Source organism: Bombina bombina, chromosome 3 (genome assembly GCF_027579735.1).
Source record: "Bombina bombina isolate aBomBom1 chromosome 3, aBomBom1.pri, whole genome shotgun sequence".
NCBI lineage: Eukaryota > Metazoa > Chordata > Amphibia > Anura > Bombinatoridae > Bombina > Bombina bombina.
Genome location: NC_069501.1, coordinates 24,715,786 through 24,735,743, shown reverse-complemented (window position 1 = coordinate 24,735,743; position 19,958 = coordinate 24,715,786). Strand labels below are relative to the sequence as shown.

Genomic DNA, 19,958 nt, shown 5'->3' with positions numbered 1-19,958 from the left:
TGCTCATTCCTTGAGGGCTGTTTCTTCTTCCTGGGCATTTAAAAATTAGTCTTCTGTGGAATAGATTTGCAAGGCTGCAACTTGGTCCTCTTTGCATACTGAATGACTGGAGGTTATGGGTAAGGGAAGTGACATATATAGCAGCTTTGCTGTAGTGCTCTTTGCCTCCTCCTGCTGGCCAGGAGTGATATCCCCACTAGTAATTTGATTCCGTGGACTCACCATATCCGCAAAGAAAGAAATTTATCAGGTAAGCATAAATTATGTTTTTTATTTCATAAATTATCATTAAATACATTTGTTAAATTATGCAATTAATTTGTGCTTTGGATAGCAAAAAATGTTGAATATTAGAAAATATTGCACTGCTCCCACCAGGCTACTTCATACTGCCACCCAGATACTTTATACTACCACCCAGATACTTTATACTGCCACCTAGATACTTCATACTGCCACCTAGATACTTCATACTGCCACCCAGATACTTCATACTGCCACCCAGATACTTCATACTGCCACCCAGATACTTCATACTGCCACCCAGATACTTCATACTGCCACCCAGATACTTCATACTGCCACCTAGATTCTTTATACTGCCACCCAGATACTTTATACTGCCACCCAGATACTTTATACTGACACCCAGATACTTTATACTGACACCCAGATACTTTATACTGCCACCCTGATACTTTATACTGCCACCTAGATACTTCATACTGCCACCCGGCTGGCACAATTCTCTGTGGATAGCTCTGGGTTTCTTTAGTAATTCTATCATGATTGCCTGATGTTGAGAACTGTCTGCTGATTGAACTTAATGAAGAATTAATTTAATTTACTAACACCCAGATACTTTATACTGACACCCAGATACTTTATACTGCCACCCAGATACTTTATTCTGACACCCAGATACTTTATACTGACACCCAGATACTTTATACTGACACCCAGATACTTTATACTGACACCCAGATACTTTATACTGACACCCAGATACTTTATACTGACACCCAGATACTTTATACTGACACCCAGATACTTTATACTGACACCCAGATACTTTATACTGACACCCAGATACTTTATACTGACACCCAGATACTTTATACTGCCACCCAGATACTTTATACTGCCACCCAGATACTTTATACTAACACCCAGATACTTTATACTGCCACCCTGATACTTTATACTAACACCCAGATACTTTATTCTGACACCCAGATACTTTATACTGACACCCAGATACTTTATACTGACACCCAGATACTTTATACTGACACCCAGATACTTTATACTGACACCCAGATACTTTATACTGACACCCAGATACTTTATACTGCCACCCAGATACTTTATTCTGACACCCAGATACTTTATACTGACACCCAGATACTTTATACTGACACCCAGATACTTTATACTGACACCCAGATACTTTATACTGACACCCAGATACTTTATACTGACACCCAGATACTTTATACTGACACCCAGATACTTTATACTAACACCCAGATACTTTATACTAACACCCAGATACTTTATACTGCCACCCAGATACTTTATACTGCCACCCTGATACTTTATACTAACACCCAGATACTTTATACTGACACCCAGATACTTTATACTGCCACCCAGATACTTTATACTGCCACCCAGATACTTTATACTGCCACCCAGATACTTTATACTGCCACCCAGATACTTTATACTGCCACCCAGATACTTTATACTGACACCCTGATACTTTATACTGACACCCTGATACTTTATACTGACACCCTGATACTTTATACTGACACCCTGATACTTTATACTGACACCCTGATACTTTATACTGACACCCTGATACTTTATACTGACACCCAGATACTTTATACTGCCACCCAGATACTTTATACTGCCACCCAGATACTTTATACTGCCACCCAGATACTTTATACTGCCACCCAGATACTTCATACTGCCACCCAGATACTTTATACTGCCACCCAGATACTTTATACTGCCACCCAGATACTTTATACTGCCACCCAGATACTTTATACTGCCACCCAGATACTTTATACTGCCACCCAGATACTTTATACTGCCACCCAGATACTTTATACTGCCACCCAGATACTTTATACTGCCACCCAGATACTTTATACTGCCACCCAGATACTTTATACTGCCACCCAGATACTTTATACTGCCACCCAGATACTTTATACTAACACCAGAAACTTTATACTAACACCCAGAAACTTTATACTAACACCCAGAAACTTTATACTAACACCCAGATACTTTATACTAACACCCAGATACTTTATACTAACACCCAGATACTTTATACTAACACCCAGATACTTTATACTAACACCCAGATACTTTATACTGCCACCCAGATACTTTATACTGCCACCCAGATACTTTATACTGCCACCCAGATACTTTATACTGCCACCCAGATACTTTATACTGCCACCCAGATACTTTATACTGCCACCCAGATACTTTATACTGCCACCCAGATACTTTATACTGCCACCCAGATACTTTATACTGCCACCCAGATACTTTATACTGCCACCCAGATACTTTATACTGCCACCCAGATACTTTATACTGCCACCCAGACACTTCATACTGCCACCCTGATACTTTATACTGCCACCCAGATACTTTATACTGCCACCCAGATACTTTATACTGCCACCCAGATACTTTATACTGCCACCCAGATACTTTATACTGCCACCTAGATACTTCATACTGCCACCCAGATACTTTATACTGCCACCCTGATACTTTATACTAACACCCAGATACTTTATACTAACACCCAGATACTTTATACTGCCACCCAGATACTTTATACTAACACCCAGATACTTTATACTGCCACCCAGATACTTTATACTGCCACCCAGATACTTTATACTGCCACCCAGATACTTTATACTGCCACCCAGATACTTTATACTGCCACCCAGATACTTTATACTGCCACCCAGATACTTTATACTGCCACCCAGATACTTTATACTGCCACCCAGATACTTTATACTGCCACCCTGATACTTTATACTAACACCCAGATACTTTATACTGCCACCCAGATACTTTATACTAACACCCAGATACTTTATACTGCCACCCTGATACTTTATACTGCCACCCTGATACTTTATACTAACACCCAGATACTTTATACTGCCACCCAGATACTTTATACTGCCACCTAGATACTTCATACTGCCACCTAGATACTTCATACTGCCACCCGGCTGGCACAATTCTCTGTGGATAGCTCTGGGTTTCTTTAGTAATTCTATCATGATTGCCTGATGTTGAGAACTGTCTGCTGATTGAACTTAATGAAGAATTAATTTGGTCTCTTATTTGAGGTGCTGATGCTGGTGACTCTAAATAAACTTCTCTTGTGCAGCACTTTTATGAACCATTTCAAAGTTTTTATAATTTTCTTACACTAGAGATGGAATTTTGTTTCTCTTTGCTAAGTTGAGTTTTTCTTGCTGTTATATAGACGAGACTGACCAGAAATCATGGCCTTACTACAATGCACAGCTGATTGGTATTAGGAGTTACATTTCCTATTTATGCCTTTAAAATGATAATTTTATCACTGTGGTTCAGTGTTCTCCTGCAATGGGGTTCTAATTATACTAATTTAATAAAAAAATGATTTCAAGGATCTAAGCATAAGAGATGAGAAACATAATCAGGTGTGTTCAGACTTTTTTGTCTGGTGGATCTGTCCCTGCTGCTAATGTTAGGAAATAAACAATAAGTAGATCTTGCTTCTCCTCTGCTATTTGTATGCTTTGCACCTCTGACTTTACAGTAGGTCACTGACTGACTGATATCCTGTGTTATTGTGGGGATATAATTGCTCATGCTGTAGTATTATAAATATGTTTGTAGTTCTGAATGTGTTGTTTCTGTATATTGTACATTGATGAACTTATTCTTATTCTGATTATTTGATTACAAAGGGCTTTATACCCTACTTGCGCTCCCTAACCCAGGCTCTCTTGTAATCTTACAGTTGCTAGAGAGTTTGGTGATACTCAGCCTGACTTGTCTGTCCGGGCACCTACCCAAGGTTCTAGCACTGTGCACATTCTGTCTCTGTTGCTTCGTCTCCGGCAGTGCTGCTGTCACTTGTCTCTTCTTAAGATGGTAAGTGCACATCCTGTTAGCTTGCTGGTGTGACCAGATAAAGCAGTATTATTATTATCAGTTATTTGTAGAGTGCCATCAGGTTCCGCAGAGCTAAAGACATGGGTCTAATATGCAAGGTGACAGTTATGGGAGACAAATGGATAGAGTTTCACTGTTGTAAATCATCTCTCATGAAGGTGCTCTACAAAGCTTCTAGGCTCTTAGACTTACATGCTAATGTGGTTCAAGTGATAGCTAAAGGAGCAGAGGGACTAAGATAGGAAAATGTTAGTGTAAATTATATGCATCCCTGAAAGTTTGAAAACTAGGGGAGAGTCTTGTGGAACGAGGCAGAGAGTTCACAAAATAGGGGCAAGTCTGGAGAAGTCCTGTAAACTTCAGGATTTTATGTTTTATTCTGGAAGTTAGAGGAAGCCAGTGAAGGGACTGGCAGAGAGATGCAGCAGATGAGGAGCGACGTGTAAGGAAGATCAGCCTGGCAGAGGCATTTATTATGGATTGTAAAAGAGAAAGATGGCAGCTAGGGAGGTCAGGGAGGATGGATTCAAGGCGGGAAATGTTGAGAGAGTGGATTAAGGTAGTTGTAGGAAGTGGCAAATTTTGGAGATTTCGTAAGATGGAGGCGGTAAGAATAGGCCAAAGACTGAATATGGGGAGTGAAAGAGAGATCTGAGTCAAGTGTGACCCCAAGATATCGGGCATGCAGGGTTGGGGTAATGATGTTATCAACAGTTAGAGAAAGTTGGGGGATAGGTATTTTGGAAGAAGGGGGAAAATAAGAAGCTCAGTTTTTGAGAGATTTAGTTTAAGGTAGTGACATCCAGGATGAAATATTAGAGTTAGTGACACGAGTTAGTAAGGAACGGGATATGTCTGGTGCAGATTTGATTATAATCAGCGTACAAATGATATTGAAACACATGGGACTGTATTAAGGAACCCAAGGATGATGTATAAATTGAGAAGAGAAGGGGACCAAGGACAGAGCCTAAGGATGGTAGTTCAGGGCAGTGTGCATGAGGGAAGATAGTGATGAGTATAGTCTATGCGAGTGGAGATCCTGTAGTGTGTTGGGTTCAGATTTGAGATAAAGGATAAGGTAAGCAAGAGCATGTGAGGGGGAGTGAATACCAGAGCTTTGTGTCTTAGGGGGGGCTTTGTGTGTGTGTGTGAGAGGAGAATAGTGCATGAGGGGAGTGAATAACAGAGCTGTGTGTGTGTGAGAGGAGAATAGTGCATGAGGGGAGTGAATAACAGAGCTGTGTGTGTGTGAGAGAAGAATAGTGCATGAGGGGAGTGAATAACAGAGCTGTGTGTGTGTGAGAGGAGAATAGTGCATGAGGGGAGTGAATAACAGAGCTGTGTGTGTGTGAGAGGAGAATAGTGCATGAGGGAAGTGAATACCAGAGCTGTGTGTGTGTGTGTGTGAGAGAGGAGAATAGTGCATGAGGGGAGTGAATAACAGAGCTGTGTGTGTGTGAGAGGAGAATAGTGCATGAGGGGAGTGAATACCAGAGCTGTGTGTGTGTGAGAGGAGAATAGTGCATGAGGGGAGTGAATACCAGAGCTGTGTGTGTGAGAGAGGAGAATAGTGCATGAGGGGAGTGAATACCAGAGCTGTGTGTGTGAGAGAGGAGAATAGTGCATGAGGGGAGTGAATACCAGAGCTGTGTGTGTGAGAGAGGAGAATAGTGCATGAACGGAGTGAATACCAGAGCTGTGTGTGTGTGAGGAGAATAGTGCATGAGGGAAATGAATACCAGAGCTTTGTGTGTGTGAGAGAGGAGAATAGTGCATGAACGGAGTGAATACCAGAGCTGTGTGTGTGTGAGAGAAGAATAGTGCATGAGCGGAGTGAATACCAGAGCTTTGTGTGTGTGTGAGAGGAGAATAGTGCATGAGGGGAGTGAATACCAGAGCTTTGTGTGTGTGTGAGAGGAGAATAGTGCATGAGGGGAGTGAATACCAGAGCTGTGTGTGTGTGAGAGGAGAATAGTGCATGAGGGGAGTGAATACCAGAGCTGTGTGTCTTAGGGGGGGATTTGTGTGTGTGTGTGAGAGGAGAATAGTGCATGAGGGGAGTGAATACCAGAGCTGTGTGTGTGAGAGAGGAGAATAGTGCATGAGGGGAGTGAATACCAGACCTGTGTGTATCAGGAGGGCTTTGTGTGTATGTGAGAGGAGAATAGTGCATGAGGGGAGTGAATACCAGAGCTGTGTGTGTGTGTGTGAGAGGAGAATAATGCATGAGGGAAGTGAATACCAGAGCTTTGTGTGTGTGTGAGAGGAGAATAGTGCATGAGCGGAGTGAATACCAGAGCTGTGTGTGTGAGAGGAGAATAGTGCATGAGGGGAGTGAATACCAGAGCTGTGTGTGTGTGTGAGGAGAATAGTGCATGAGGGGAGTGAATACCAGAGCTGTGTGTGTGTGAGAGGAGAATAGTGCATGAGGGGAGTGAATACCAGAGCTGTGTGTGTGTGAGAGGAGAATAGTGCATGAGGGGAGTGAATACCAGAGCTGTGTGTGTGTGTGAGAGGCGAATAGTGCATGAGGGGAGTGAATACCAGAGCTGTGTGTGTGAGAGAGAGGAGAATAGTGCATGAGGGAAATGAATACCAGAGCTGTGTGTGTGTGTGAGAGGAGAATAGTGCATGAGGGGAGTGAATACCAGAGCTGTGTGTGTGAGAGAGGAGAATAGTGCATGAGGGGAGTGAATACCAGAGCTGTGTGTGTGTGAGAGGATAATAGTGCATGAGGGGAGTGGATACCAGAGCTGTGTGTGTGTGTGAGAGGAGAATAGTGCATGAGGGGAGTGAATACCAGAGCTGTGTGTGTGTGAGAGGAGAATAGTGCATGAGGGGAGTGAATACCAGAGCTGTGTGTGTGTGTGTGTGAGAGGAGAATAGTGTATGAGGGGAGTGAATACCAGAGCTGTGTGTGTGTGAGAGGATAATAGTGCATGAGGGGAGTGAATACCAGAGCTGTGTGTGTGTGTGTGTGAGAGGAGAATAGTGTATGAGGGGAGTGAATACCAGAGCTGTGTGTGTGTGAGAGGAGAATAGTGCATGAGGGAAGTGAATACCAGAGCTGTGTGTGAGAGAGGAGAATAGTGCATGAGGGGAGTGAATACCACAGCTGTGTGTATCAGGAGGGCTTTGTGTGTGTGTGTGAGAGGAGAATAGTGCATGAGGGATGTGAATACCAGAGCTGTGTGTGAGAGAGGAGAATAGTGCATGAGGGGAGTGAATACCACAGCTGTGTGTATCAGGAGGGCTTTGTGTGTGTGTGTGAGAGGAGAATAGTGCATGAGGGAAGTGAATACCAGAGCTGTGTGTGAGAGAGGAGAATAGTGCATGAGGGGGAGTGAATACCAGAGCTGTGTGTGAGAGAGGAGAATAGTGCATGAGGGGAGTGAATACCAGAGCTGTGTGTGAGAGAGGAGAATAGTGCATGAGGGGAGTGAATACCAGAGCTGTGTGTGTGTGTGAGAGGAGAATAGTGCATGAGGGGAGTGAATACCAGAGCTTTGTGTCTTAGGAGGGCTTTGTGTGTGTGTGTGTGTGTGAGGAGAATAGTGCATGAGGGAAGTGAATACCAGAGCTGTGTGTCTTAGGGGGGCTTTGTGTGTGTGAGAGAGGAGAATAGTGCATGAGGGAAGTGAATACCAGAGCTGTGTGTGTGTGTGAGAGAGGAGAATAGTGCATGAGGGGAGTGAATACCAGAGCTGTGTGTGTGTGTGAGAGAGGAGAATAGTGCATGAGGGGAGTGAATACCAGAGCTGTGTGTGTGTGTGAGGACAATAGTGCATGAGGGAAGTGAATACCAGAGCTGTGTGTGTGTGAGAGGAGAATAGTGCATGAGGGGAATGAATACCAGAGCTGTGTGTGAGAGAGGAGAATAGTGCATGAGGGGAGTGAATACCAAAGCTGTGTGTGTATGTGAGAGGAGAATAGTGCATGAGGGGATAGAATACCAGAGCTGTGTGTGTGTGAGAGGAGAATAGTGCATGAGGGGAGTGAATACCAGAGCTGTGTGTGTGTGAGAGGAGAATAGTGCATGAGGGGAGTGAATACCAGAGCTGTGTGTGTGTGAGAGGAGAATAGTGCATGAGGGAATGAATACCAAAGCGGTGTGTGTGTGTGTGTGTGTGAGAGGAGAAAAGTGCATGAGGGAAGTGAATACCAGAGCTGTGTGTCTTAGGGGGGCTTTGTGTGTGTGTGAGAGGAGAATAGTGCATGAGGGGAATGAATACCAGAGCTGTGTGTGAAAGAGGAGAATAGTGCATGAGGGGAGTGAATGCCAGAGCGGTGTGTGTGTGTGAAAGGAGAATAGTGCATGAGGGGGAGTGAATACCAGAGCTGTGTGTGAGAGAGGAGAATAGTGCATGAGGGAAGTGAATACCAGAGCTGTGTGTGAGAGAGGAGAATAGTGCATGAGGGGAGTGAATACCAGAGCTGTGTGTGTGTGTGAGGAGAATAGTGCATGAGAGGATAGAATACCAGAGCTGTGTGTGTGAGGAGAATAGTGCATGAGGGAAGTGAATACCAGAGCTGTGTGTATCAGGAGGGATTTGTGTGTGTGTGTGAGAGGAGAATAGTGCATGAGGGGAGTGAATACTAGAACTGTGTGTGTGTGTGAGGAGAATAGTGCATGAGGGGAGTGAATACTAGAACTGTGTGTGTGTGTGAGGAGAATAGTGCATGAGGGGATAGAATACCAGAGCTGTGTGTGTGTGTGAGAGGAGAATAGTGCATGAGGGGAGTGAATACCAGAGCTGTGTGTGTGTGTGTGTGAGAGGAGAATAGTGCATGAGGGAAGTGAATACCAGAGCTGTGAGTGTGTGAGGAGAATAGTGCACGAGGGGAGTGAATCACAGAGCTGTGTGTGAGAGAGGAGAATAGTGCATGAGGGGAGTGAATGCCAGAGTGGTGTGTGTGTGTGAAAGGAGAATAGTGCATGAGGGGAGTGAATACCAGAGCTGTGTCTGTGAGGAGAATAGTGCATGAGGGGAGCAAATACCAGAGCTGTGTGTGAGAGAGGAGAATAGTGCATGAGGGGAGTGAATACCACAGCTGTGTGTATCAGGAGGGCTTTGTGTGTGTGTGTGAGAGGAGAATAGTGCATGAGGGAAGTGAATACCAGAGCTGTGTGTCTTAGGGGGGCTTTGTGTGTGTGTGAGAGGAGAATAGTGCATGAGGGAAGTGAATACCAGAGCTGTGTGTGAGAGAGGAGAATAGTACATGAGGGGACTGAATACCAGAGCTGTGTGTGTGTGAGAGGAGAATAGTGCATGAGGGGAGTGAATACCAGAGCTTTGTGTCTTAGGAGGGCTTTGTGTGTGTGTGAGGAGAATAGTGCATGAGGGAAGTGAATACCAGAGCTGTGTGTCTTAGGAGGGCTTTGTGTGTGTGTGTGAGAGGAGAATAGTGCACGAGGGAAGTGAATACCAGAGCTGTTTGTGTGTGTGAGAGGAGAATAGTGCATGAGGGGAGTGAATACCAGAGCTTTGTGTCTTAGGAGGGCTTTGTGTGTGTGAGAGAGGAGAATAGTGCATGAGGGAAGTGAATACCAGACCTGTGTGTATCAGGAGGGCTTTGTGTGTGTGTGAGGAGAATAGTGCATGAGGGGAGTGAATACCAGAGCTGTGTGTATCAGGAGGGCTTTGTGTGTGTGTGAGGAGAATAGTGCATGAGGGGAGTGAATACCAGAGCTGTGTGTGTGAGAGAGGAGAATAGTGCATGAGGGGAGTGAATACCACAGCTGTGTGTATGAGGAGGGCTTTGTGTGTGTGAGAGGAGAATAGTGCACGAGGGAAATGAATACCAGATCTGTGTGTTTATGTGAGGAGAATAGTGCACAAGGGGAGTGAATAACAGAGCTGTGTGTGAGAGAGGAGAATAGTGCACGAGGGAAATGAATACCAGAGTTGTGTGTGTGTGTGAGAGGAGAATAGTGCACGAGGGAAGTGAATAACAGAGCTGTGTGTGTATGTGAGACAATAGTGCATGAGGGGGAGTGAATTCCAGAGCTGTGTATGAGAGAGGAGAATAGTGCATGAGGGGAGTGAATACCCGAGCTGTGTGTGAGAGAGGGGAATAGTGCATGAGGGGAGTGAATACCAGACCTGTGTGTATCAGGAGGGCTTTGTGTGTGTGTGTTTCGGAGGAGAATAGTGCATGAGGGGAGTGAATACCAGAGCTGTGTGTGTGAGAGAGGAGAATAGTGCATGAGGGGAGTGAATACCACAGATTTGTGTCTTAGGAGGGCTTTGTGTGTGTGAGAGAGGAGAATAGTGCATGAGGGGAGTGAATACCAGAGATCTGTGTATAAGGAGGGCTTTGTGTGTGTGAGAGAGGAGAATAGTGCATGAGGGGAATGAATACCAGAGCTGTGTGTGTGAGAGAGGAGAATAGTGCATGAGGGAAGTGAATACCAGAGCTGTGTGTGTGAGAGGAGAATAGTGCACGAGGGGAGTGAATAACAATGATGTGTGTATCAGGAAGGCTTTGTGTGTGTGTGTAAGAGGAGAATAGTGCATGAGGGGATGATGTAGTTTGTGGGTGACGGTTACAGAGCTACGTGTATTAGGAAGGACTGAATTTAGAGCAGTGTTCTAGTGTTATAAACATTTGTTTTGTCCATACAGACATTGGAGAAGTTGGAGTTGCAAAGTGAAGGACTGAGCCTGAGCCTGGACGAGCAGATGAACGCGCTGAGTCTGTGTGAACTGCAGAGTCCTGATCCTAAATCCAGAGTCTCCCTCAATGGGACCAGCTTCCCTTCAGAGCTGTTTGAGAGTGACAGCCAGAGCACCAAGGTCTACACTTTAGAATGTTCATGTGTGTGTGTTCACATTGTACAAATATTACTCCTTGTATATCCTTTATAATGGTCCTCACTCCTTAGGGAGGCAGCTGTGAATTTAGACCCTTCCGATGGCATGGAGAATGGAGCATCCACTATACCATTAATTACTGTTGGGGAAATTCACCGCCTGGCCACCAGGCGAGGCAAAGACACCCCAACCAGAGCTTAAGTATCCTCCCACTACCCATACTCCCCAATCATTCTTTGCCTCTTTAACGAGGAGGAAGTGAAGATGGTGCTCTGAAGATAATGAAGTCCTTTAATGGGTAGTTTCTCTTTCAAGATAGGACGGGGGTTAATGCTGTGTTAGCTGCTAGAATGTTGCAGGGAACTTCTCTGTCCTCCTAACATCCGACCTGGCAACCAGTTTTAGCTTACACTGCTTTCCTTCTACTTCAGGTCCCTGTCAGAAGTCTGAATGAAGCTGTCAGACCTGGAAGTGCTGTGACTGCTCCTCACTTTTTTCTTACTTACCTGAATCCTCCCTTGGGGAATACCTTATCTCAGGAAGAGGGGGGCTGTTAAAGGTGACCAGCTGGCCCCTCCTTGCCCTCATAGTGGTCTGGGGGACAGTTGTTATATCCTCTGCTGAGGATATCATGCTATTTCTTTCATGTAATTAGCAAGAGTCCATGAGCTAGTGACGTATGGGATATACATTCCTACCAGGAGGGGCAAAGTTTCCCAAACCTCAAAATGCCTATAAATACACCCCTCACCACACCCACAATTCAGTTTTACAAACTTTGCCTCCGATGGAGGTGGTGAAGTAAGTTTGTGCTAGATTCTACGTTGATATGCGCTCCGCAGCAAGTTGGAGCCCGGTTTTCCTCTCAGCGTGCAGTGAATGTCAGAGGGATGTGAGGAGAGTATTGCCTATTTGAATGCAGTGATCTCCTTCTACGGGGTCTATTTCATAGGTTCTCTGTTATCGGTCGTAGAGATTCATCTCTTACCTCCCTTTTCAGATCGACGATATACTCTTATATATACCATTACCTCTGCTGATTCTCGTTTCAGTACTGGTTTGGCTTTCTACAAACATGTAGATGAGTGTCCTGGGGTAAGTAAATCTTATTTTCTGTGACACTCCAAGCTATGGTTGGGCACTTTATTTATAAAGTTCTAAATATATGTATTCAAACATTTATTTGCCTTGACTCAGAATGTTCAACTTTCCTTATTTTCAGACAGTCAGTTTCATATTTGGGATAATGCATTTGATTTAATCATTTTTTCTTACCTTCAAAAATTTGATTCTTCCCTGTGGGCTGTTAGGCTCGCGGGGGCTGAAAATGCTTCATTTTATTGCGTCATTCTTGGCGCGGACTTTTTTGGCGCAAAAAATTCGTTTCCGTTTCCGGCGTCATACGTGTCGCCGGAAGTTGCGTCATTTTTTGACGTTATTTTGCGCCAAAAATGTCGGCGTTCCAGATGTGGCGTAATTTTGGCGCCAAAAAGCATTTAGGCGCCAAATAATGTGGGCGTCTTATTGGCGCGAAAAATATGGGCGTCGCTTTTGTCTCCACATTATTTCAGTCTCATTTTTCATTGCTTCTGGTTGCTAGAAGCTTGTTCTTTGGCATTTTTTCCCATTCCTGAAACTGTCATTTAAGGAATTTGATCATTTTTGCTTTATATATATGTTGTTTTTTCTCTTACATATTGCAAGATGTCTCACGTTGCATCTGAGCCAGAAGATACTACAGGAAAATCGCTGTCTAGTGCTGGATCTACCAAAGCTAAGTGTATCTGCTGTAAACTTTTGGTAGCTATTCCTCCAGCTGTTGTTTGTATTGATTGTCATGACAAACTTGTTAAAGCAGATAATATTTCCTTTAGTAAAGTACCATTGCCTGTTGCAGTTCCTTCAACATCTAAGGTGCAGAATGTTCCTGATAATATAAGAGATTTTGTTTCTGAATCCATAAAGAAGGCTATGTCTGTTATTTCTCCTTCTAGTAAACGTAAAAAATCTTTTAAAACTTCTCTCCCTACAGATGAATTTTTAAATGAACATCATCATTCTGATTCTGATGACTCTTCTGGTTCAGAGGATTCTGTCTCAGAGGTTGATGCTGATAAATCTTCATATTTATTTAAAATGGAATTTATTCGTTCTTTACTTAAAGAAGTACTAATTGCTTTAGAAATAGAGGATTCTGGTCCTCTTGATACTAATTCTAAACGTTTGGTTAAGGTATTTAAAGCTCCTGTGGTTATTCCAGAAGTTTTTCCTGTTCCTAATGCTATTTCTGCAGTAATTTCCAAAGAATGGGATAAATTGGGTAATTCATTTACTCCTTCTAAACGTTTTAAGCGATTATATCCTGTGCCGTCTGACAGATTAGAATTTTGGGACAAAATCCCTAAAGTTGATGGGGCTATTTCTACCCTTGCTAAACGTACTACTATTCCTACGTCAGATGGTACTTCGTTTAAAGATCCTTTAGATAGGAAAATTGAATCCTTTCTAAGAAAAGCTTATCTGTGTTTAGGTAATCTTCTTAGACCTGCTATATCTTTGGCTGATGTTGCTGCAGCTTCAACTTTCTGGTTGGAAACTTTAGCGCAACAAGTAACACATCATGATTCTCATGATATTATTATTCTTCTACAGCATGCTAATAATTTTATCTGTGATGCCATTTTTGATATTATCAGAGTTGATGTCAGGTTTATGTCTCTAGCTATTTTAGCTAGAAGAGCTTTATGGCTTAAAACTTGGAATGCTGATATGGCTTCTAAATCTACTTTACTTTCCATTTCTTTCCAGGGTAACAAATTATTTGGTTCTCAGTTGGATTCCATTATTTCAACTGTTACTGGTGGGAAAGGAACTTTTTTACCACAGGATAAAAAATCTAAAGGTAAAAGCAGGGCTAATAATCGTTTTCGTTCCTTTCGTTTCAACAAAGAACAAAAGCCTGATCCTTCATCCTCAGGAGCAGTTTCAGTTTGGAAACCATCTCCAGTCTGGAATAAATCCAAGCCAGCTAGAAAGGCAAAGCCTGCTTCTAAGTCCACATGAAGGTGCGGCCCTCATTCCAGCTCAGCTGGTAGGGGGCAGGTTACGTTTTTTCAAGGAAATTTGGATCATTTCTGTTCACAATCTTTGGATTCAGAGCATTGTTTCAGAAGGGTACAGAATTGGTTTCAAGATAAGACCTCCTGCAAAGAGATTTTTTCTTTCCCGTGTCCCAGTAAATCCAGTAAAAGCTCAAGCATTTCTGAAATGTGTTTCAGATCTAGAGTTGACTGGAGTAATTATGCCGGTTCCAGTTCCGGAACAGGGGATGGGGTTTTATTCAAATCTCTTCATTGTACCAAAGAAGGAGAATTCCTTCAGACCAGTTCTGGATCTAAAAATATTGAATCGTTATGTAAGAATACCAACGTTCAAGATGGTAACTGTAAGGACTATCTTGCCTTTTGTTCAGCAAGGGAATTATATGTCCACAATAGATTTACAGGATGCATATCTGCATATTCCGATTCATCCAGATCATTATCAGTTCCTGAGATTCTCTTTTCTGGACAAGCATTACCAGTTTGTGGCTCTGCCGTTTGGCCTAGCTACAGCTCCAAGAATGTTTACAAAGGTTCTCGGTGCCCTTCTGTCTGTAATCAGAGAACAGGGTATTGTGGTATTTCCTTATTTGGACGATATCTTGGTACTTGCTCAGTCTTTACATTTAGCAGAATCTCATACGAATCGACTTGTGTTGTTTCTTCAAGATCATGGTTGGAGGATCAATTTACCAAAAAGTTCTTTGATTCCTCAGACAAGGGTAACCTTTCTGGGTTTCCAGATGGATTCAGTGTCAATGACTCTGTCTTTAACAGACAAGAGACGTCTAAAATTGATTGCAGCTTGTCGAAACCTTCAGTCACAATCATTCCCTTCGGTAGCCTTATGCATGGAAATTCTAGGTCTTATGACTGCTGCATCGGACGCGATCCCCTTTGCTCGTTTTCACATGCGACCTCTTCAGCTCTGTATGCTGAAGCAATGGTGCAAGGATTACACGAAGATATCTCAATTAATATCTTTAAAACCGATTGTTCGACACTCTCTAACATGGTGGACAGATCACCATCGTTTAATTCAGGGGGCTTCTTTTGTGCTTCCGACCTGGACTGTAATTTCAACAGATGCAAGTCTCACAGGTTGGGGAGCTGTGTGGGGATCTCTGACGGCACAAGGAGTTTGGGAATCTCAGGAGGTGAGATTACCGATCAATATTTTTTAACTCCGTGCAATTTTCAGAGCTCTTCAGTTTTGGCCTCTTCTGAAGAGAGAATCGTTCATTTGTTTTCAAACAGACAATGTCACAACTGTGGCATACATCAATCATCAAGGAGGGACTCACAGTCCTCTGGCTATGAAAGAAGTATCTCGAATTTTGGTTTGGGCGGAATCCAGCTCCTGTCTAATCTCTGCGGTTCATATCCCAGGTATAGACAATTGGGAAGCGGATTATCTCAGTCGCCAAACGTTGCATCCGGGCGAATGGTCTCTTCACCCAGAGGTATTTCTTCAGATTGTTCAAATGTGGGAACTTCCAGAAATAGATCTGATGGCGTCCCATCTAAACAAGAAACTTCCCAGGTATCTGTCCAGATCCCGGGATCCTCAGGCGGAGGCAGTGGATGCATTTTCACTTCCTTGGAAGTATCATCCTGCCTATATCTTTCCGCCTCTAGTTCTTCTTCCAAGAGTAATCTCCAAGATTCTGAAGGAATGCTCGTTTGTTCTGCTGGTAGCTCCGGCATGGCCTCACAGGTTTTGGTATGCGGATCTTGTCCGGATGGCCTCTTGCCAACCGTGGACTCTTCCGTTAAGACCAGACCTTCTGTCACAAGGTCCTTTTTTCCATCAGGATCTGAAATCCTTAAATTTAAAGGTATGGAGATTGAACGCTTGATTCTTGGTCAAAGAGGTTTCTCTGACTCTGTGATTAATACTATGTTACAGGCTCGTAAATCTGTATCTCGAGAGATATATTATAGAGTCTGGAAGACTTATATTTCTTGGTGTCTTTCTCATCTTTTTTCTTGGCATTCTTTTAGAATACCGAGAATTTTACAGTTTCTTCAGGATGGTTTAGATAAGGGTTTGTCCGCAAGTTCTTTGAAAGGACAAATCTCTGCTCTTTCTGTTCTTTTTCACAGAAAGATTGCTATTCTTCCTGATATTCATTGTTTTGTACACGCTTTGGTTCGTATAAAACCTGTTAAGTCAATTTCTCCTCCTTGGAGTTTGAATTTGGTTTTGGGAGCTCTTCAAACTCCTCAGTTTGAACCTATGCATTCATTGGACATTAAATTACTTTCTTGGAAAGTTTTGTTCCTTTTGGCCATCTCTTCTGCCAGAAGAGTTTCTGAATTATCTGCTCTTTCTTGTGAGTCTCCTTTTCTGATTTTTCATCAGGATAAGGCGGTGTTGCGAACTTCTTTTGAATTTTTACCTAAAGTTGTGAATTCCAACAACATTAGTAGAGAAATTGTGGTTCCTTCATTATGTCCTAAGAATTCTAAGGAGAAATCGTTGCATTCTTTGGATGTTGTTAGAGCTTTGAAATATTATGTTGAAGCTACGAAATCTTTCCGTAAGACTTCTAGATTATTTGTTATCTTTTCCGGTTCTAGAAAAGGCCAGAAAGCTTCTGCCATTTCTTTGGCATCTTGGTTGAAATCTTTAATTCATCTTGCCTATGTTGAGTCGGGTAAAACTCCGCCTCAAAGAATTACAGCTCATTCTACTAGGTCAGTTTCTACTTCCTGGGCGTTTAGGAATGAAGCTTCGGTTGACCAGATTTGCAAAGCAGCAACTTGGTCCTCTTTGCATACTTTTACTAAATTCTACCATTTTGATGTATTTTCTTCTTCTGAAGCAGTTTTTGGTAGAAAAGTACTTCAGGCAGCGGTTTCAGTTTGAATCTTCTGCTTATGTTTTTCGTTAAACTTTATTTTTGGGTGTGGATTATTTTCAGCAGGAATTGGCTGTCTTTATTTTATCCCTCCCTCTCTAGTGACTCTTGTGTGGAAAGATCCACATCTTGGGTAGTCATTATCCCATACGTCACTAGCTCATGGACTCTTGCTAATTACATGAAAGAAAACATAATTTATGTAAGAACTTACCTGATAAATTCATTTCTTTCATATTAGCAAGAGTCCATGAGGCCCGCCCTTTTTTTTGTGGTGGTTATGATTTTTGTATAAAGCACAATTATTCCAATTCCTTATTTTATATGCTTTCGCACTTTTTTATCACCCCACTTCTTGGCTATTCGTTAAACTGAATTGTGGGTGTGGTGAGGGGTGTATTTATAGGCATTTTGAGGTTTGGGAAACTTTGCCCCTCCTGGTAGGAATGTATATCCCATACGTCACTAGCTCATGGACTCTTGCTAATATGAAAGAAATGAATTTATCAGGTAAGTTCTTACATAAATTATGTTTCTTTCATGTAATTAGCAAGAGTCCATGAGCTAGTGACGTATGGGATATACATTCCTACCAGGAGGGGCAAAGTTTCCCAAACCTTAAAATGCCTATAAATACACCCCTCACCACACCCACAATTCAGTTTTACAAACTTTGCCTCCGATGGAGGTGGTGAAGTAAGTTTGTGCTAGATTCTACGTTGATATGCGCTCCGCAGCAAGTTGGAGCCCGGTTTTCCTCTCAGCGTGCAGTGAATGTCAGAGGGATGTGAGGAGAGTATTGCCTATTTGAATGCAGTGATCTCCTTCTAAGGGGTCTATTTCATAGGTTCTCTGTTATCGGTCGTAGAGATTCATCTCTTACCTCCCTTTTCAGATCGACGATATACTCTTATATATACCATTACCTCTGCTGATTCTCGTTTCAGTACTGGTTTGGCTATCTGCTATATGTAGATGAGTGTCCTGGGGTAAGTAAGTCTTATTTTCTGTGACACTCCTAGCTATGGTTGGGCACTTTGTTTATAAAGTTCTAAATATATGTATTCAAACATTTATTTGCCTTGACTCAGAATGTTCAACTTTCCTTATTTTTCAGACAGTCAGTTTCATATTTGGGATAATGCATTTTAATTTAACATTTTTTACCTTAAAATTTGACTTTTTCCCTGTGGGCTGTTAGGCTCGCGGGGGCTGAAAATGCTTCATTTTATTGCGTCATTCTTGGCGCGGACTTTTTTGGCGCAAAAATTCTATTTCCGTTTCCGGCGTCATACGTGTCGCCGGAAGTTGCGTCATTCTTTGACGTTATTTTGCGCCAAAAATGTCGGCGTTCCGGATGTGGCGTCATTTTTGGCGCCAAAAAGCATTTAGGCGCCAAATAATGTGGGCGTCTTATTTGGCGCGAAAAATATGGGCGTCACTTTTGTCTCCACATTATTTAAGTCTCATTTTTTATTGCTTCTGGTTGCTAGAAGCTTGTTCTTTGGCATTTTTTCCCATTCCTGAAACTGTCATTTAAGGAATTTGATCAATTTTGCTTTATATGTTGTTTTTTTCTTTTACATATTGCAAGATGTTCCACGTTGCAACTGAGTCAGAAGTTACTTCAGGAAAATCACTGCACAGTGCTGGAGCTACCAAGCTAAGTGTATCTGCTATAAACTTTTGGTATCTGTTTCTCCAGCTGTTATTTGTATTGCATGTCATGTCAAACTTATTAATGCAGATAAAATTTCCTTTAGTACTGTTACATTACCTGTTGCTGTTCCGTCAACATCTAATTTTCAGAGTGTTCCTGATAACATAAGAGATTTTATTTTTTAAATCCATTAAGAAGGCTATGTCTGTTATTTCTCCTTCTAGTATACATAAAAGTCTTTTAAAACTTCTCTTTTTTCAGATGAATTTTTAAATGAACATCATCATTCTGATACTGATAATGGTTCTTCTGGTTCAGAGGTTTCTGTCTCAGAGGTTGATGCTGATAAATCTTTGTATTTGTTCAAGATGGAATTTATTCGTTCTTTACTTAAAGAAGTGTTATTTGCATTAGAAATAGAGGATTCTGGTCCTCTTGATTCTAAATGTAAACGTTTAAATAAGGTTTTTAAATCTCCTGTAGTTATTCCAGAAGTAATTTCCAGGGAATGGAATAATTTGGGTAATTTATTTACTCCTTCTAGACGTTTAAGCAAATTATATCCTGTGCCATCTGACAGATTAGAGTTTTTTGAGACAAAAATCCCTAAGGTTATGGGGCTATCTCTACTCCTGCTAATGTACTACTATTCCTACGGCAGATAGTACTTCATTTAAGGATCCTTTAGATAGGAAAATTGAATCCTTTCTAAGAAAAGCTTACTTATGTTCAGGTAATCTTCTTAGACCTGCTATATTTTTAGCGGATGTTGCTGCAGCTTCAACTTTTTGATTAGAAGCTTTAGCGCAACAAGTAACAGATCATAATTTTATAGCATTATTATTATTCTATAACATGCTAATAATTTTATTGGTGATACCATCTTTTGATATCATTAGAGTTGATGTCAGGTATATGTCTCTAGCTATTTTAGCTAGAGAAGCTTTATGGATTAAACTTGGAATGCTGACATGTCTTCTAAGTCATCTTTGCTTTCCCTTTCTTTCCAGGGTAAATAATCATTTTAGTTCCTTTCCTCACAAGGAACAAAAGCCTGATCCTTCATCCTCAGGAGCGGTATCAGTTTGGAAACTATTTCCAGTTTGGAATATATCCAAGCCTTATAGAAACCTATAGCCAGCTCCTAAGTACCTATGAAGGTGCGGCCCTTATTCCAGCTCAGTTGGTATGGGGCAGATTACGTTTTCTTCAAAGAAATTTGGATCAATTCCGTTCTTAATCTCTGGTTTCAGAAACATTGTTTCAGAAAGGTACAGAATTGGCT

At 42.1% G+C, this 19,958-nt stretch overlaps 1 protein-coding gene across 4 annotated transcripts in view; it reads left to right on the top strand.

Moving 5' to 3' along the window:
* Positions 1-19,958, top strand: part of TTF2 (transcription termination factor 2) — a 534,153-nt gene that overhangs the window by 371,387 nt on the left and 142,808 nt on the right. For all 4 annotated transcript variants that reach the window (XM_053705754.1, XM_053705753.1, XM_053705751.1 and 1 more), the window contains 2 exons: positions 4,076-4,209; positions 10,860-11,030. In XM_053705754.1, coding sequence (XP_053561729.1) covers positions 4,076-4,209; positions 10,860-11,030 — 305 coding nt within the window. The remainder of the gene's footprint in view (positions 1-4,075; positions 4,210-10,859; positions 11,031-19,958) is intronic.